This window comes from Alligator sinensis, unplaced genomic scaffold (assembly GCF_000455745.1).
Source record: "Alligator sinensis unplaced genomic scaffold, ASM45574v1 scaffold987_1, whole genome shotgun sequence".
Lineage (NCBI taxonomy): Eukaryota > Metazoa > Chordata > Crocodylia > Alligatoridae > Alligator > Alligator sinensis.
Genome location: NW_005842574.1, coordinates 563,554 through 566,537, shown reverse-complemented (window position 1 = coordinate 566,537; position 2,984 = coordinate 563,554). Strand labels below are relative to the sequence as shown.

General features: G+C 70.3%; 1 protein-coding gene across 2 annotated transcripts in view; it reads right to left on the bottom strand.

Moving 5' to 3' along the window:
• Positions 1-2,984, bottom strand: part of LOC102376306 — a 37,707-nt gene that overhangs the window by 29,557 nt on the left and 5,166 nt on the right. For both annotated transcript variants that reach the window (XM_025214229.1, XM_025214228.1), the window contains one exon: positions 1,805-2,000. In XM_025214229.1, the coding sequence (XP_025070014.1) occupies positions 1,805-1,994 (190 nt within the window). In that variant the 5' untranslated portion in view covers positions 1,995-2,000. The remainder of the gene's footprint in view (positions 1-1,804; positions 2,001-2,984) is intronic.

Sequence of the window (2,984 nt, the reverse complement as noted above, 5' to 3'; positions counted from 1 at the left end):
GCCGCAGAGCCGCGGGCAGGGGAGACGCTGGGGCGGGCGCGTGAGCTGGAGGGCACAGGGGGCACAGGATTGGGACCTGATGCAATGGGGTTGGGACAGGGGCCCCGGAGCAGCACCGCGTGGGCGGCTGCTAAATGCAGGACAAGGACAGACAGTGGAAAAAATCCGCCCCCATAGCGCGGAGTCCAGAGCCCCATGACTGACTGCTGCCAGCCTCCAGGGACGTGGCCCCGCGCAGCGCAGCGCAGCGCAGCGCAGCGCCCGCCCGGGGATCGCAGCACCACGGGGCACGGGGCCAAATCCACGCCTGCCAGGGCAGCGTGGCCTGGCTCTCCGCGCCTGCCCAAGGGCAGCTTGTGACGCCCCATCCCCGGGGGCATCCCCACACCCCGGGGCAGGCAGGCCGGGCGCGCACTCAGACAGCCCACGCAGCTTTCCGGGCAGCTCGTTAGCTCCGGGCTGCCTGCATCCCCGAGGGGCTATTGATGCCAGGTGCGTGCGCAGCTCCTTGCCCCCCCATGCCGGCAGACGGGCGCTCGATACAGCCCGGCGCCAGGCAGCGCGCCAGCCCCGGCGGCTAGGCCCAGTCCCCCCCACCCCGCTGCTGCGCGTCGCAGGCCCTCTGACGGCAGCCGCTGGCACTGCAAGCAGACCCCAGGCAGGGCCAGGATGATGCGTGGGTGGGCACTATTGCAGCCCCACAGCCTCACACCTTCCCTGGGGCTCCCCCCGCTCCCGAGCTGGCACCCGGGCTCCCGGGAGGTCACTCTCCTCCGGCAGCGCTGATGCCTGGTGACCCGCTAGGGAGCACTGGGCTTCGGGGAAACCGTGGGGCCACACGCTCCCCAACCCCACACGGGTCCCCCGGCCGCTCGCCCACCCACACCCTCGTCTGTCTCCAGAGGGGCAGGGAGCGCTCCGGGGTCAGAGGTCACCTCCCCCAACCCCAGGACCTGCAGGCCACGGCCCGGGCACCCGGAAGCTCAGTAGACCATGCTTCCCCGATGTCGAACGTGGGCTCTTCAGCACGAGCTGGCACCGCGGGCAATGGGTGCTGCGTGCAGCAGCGACCCTGCCCTAGCTGTGCCGGCGCTCCCAGGTTGCGTCGGGCCCAGCAGCTGTGACCCTGCAGCCTCGGTGCACCCCAGCTGGCCACTCCAGCCTCCCCCCGCCTCTCCACGCCGCCCAGCCAGGCTCTACACCGGGTACCAACCACGCAACGACATCCGCATCGCTCACAAACATCACCAACAACTCACTGTCACCTCTGTGCCCCTGCGCCAACCGGCCCCGTGGCGCAGCTTTCACACCCAGGCCCTGCTGCACCTGCCACCCTGCTTGCCCTGGCACCAGGGCCTTCCCCCTGCTCCTTCCTCCTCTCCCCTCCCTGGGGCCCCTGCTCCAGCCAAGACCCCTCTCCCAGCCGTGTGGGCATGTGGGATCCAGATGCCCCCCCAGCACTAGCCTTCCCCACCCCCTGGAAGCCGCCGCACCAGTGCATCCCGGGATCCCGCCTGCCCTTCCGCAGCTGCAGAGTCACCCTGCAACCCTGGCAGCCCGATCCTGGGCCCGCAGAGCTCAGAAACCCTAGACACAGAGCAGCAGGGCCGGAGAGACCCCCAAGGTCACATCCAGTCCCAAGGCAGGACTGCGCAAACCAGCCCAGACAAACCCCACATCCGACCTCCGAGCAACACGACACCGTCACCCTGGCACAGCCCGCACCGTCCGCAATCCCCCTGCCCATCACACCCCCATCTCCGACGTCCACGTGGCAGCCCCCGCGCCCCGCACCAGGACCTACCTGCGATGCGGATCACGGCGCGCTCGGCCGGGTCCAGCACGGTGCCGTTGCCCGCGGACGCCTTGTTGCGCTTGCTGCGCTGGTGCTTGGCCAGGTTCCAGGGCAGCGTGTCCCCGGGGCTGGGGGACCCGCTGCTGCCGCTCGAGCTCTCCTCCGCCATCCGGGACCTCTCCCTGCGGCCGCCCGACATCAGCTCCTGCGGAGGGGGCAAGGGGTGTTAGAGCCCAGACCTGCAAACTTCTGCCCCTCCCTCATGCCCCCGGGGGCCAAACACTGCACCCCAGCATGCCCCTCGACCCCCACCCCCAGCCTAAGGGAACTGGCCTGGAGCCCGGGACACCAGGCTCCCCTCCCTGCCACTGATGTCCTGTGTGTCCCTGAGCATGTCCCTCAGCCCGAGGGGGAAGCAGCTCCTGCCCAGATGTCATTGCCAACTCGTGCCCCCACGCACTGTGACAGCTGTCACTGCCTCACACGTGGGTGCACACATGTCCAGCCCCAGGGTCCGCACTCTGCTGCGTCCCTGATTCAAACACCTAGGCCGTGCTCTCAGGTTCTGCGCACCTGTGCCCCCACGTGCCTCTGCCCCCCGCCTCCTGCCCCACGACCCCCACTGCAACGCCAAGAGCCCCGACCTGCCCTTCCGCAGCCCCGACCATGTGCAGCCCCAGCCTCACTGAGCCCTGGGGTGTAACCGTGCCCCGGCACAGGGCCCAGGGGGGCACACGCTAGGGCAGGCCCCTGCTGCAGGCGCCAGCTCCACGCACAGGCGCATGCACTATCGCACACGCATGTGTTGTTTGATGCAAGCCCGGCGGAGTCCGGCGCCAGGGACACCCGGGGCAGGTCGGAACAGGGCGGCATCGCAGACGTCACCCAGGCCTGCGCCGGGTCGGCTACCAGGGGCCGTATCGGGTTCCGGCCTCCGCTCGCACACACGCGCGCACAGGCGTGCACACGCGCGCGCTGCTGCCAGAGGGTTCCCCAGCAATGTGCTGACAGCGGAGGAACAAGGAGCAGACGCAGGGCTCGCGGGGTCCCTCCCAGGCCTGGCAGGCGGCGTGGTCCAGCAGCCTTTTCTGCCTCTGCCTCTGCATCCTCCTCCTCGCCTGCTTACCTGGCAGAGCAGGCAGCCCCTGCACCCAGCCCCGCCGGCGGACCCCGGGCAGGCCTCGCTGGG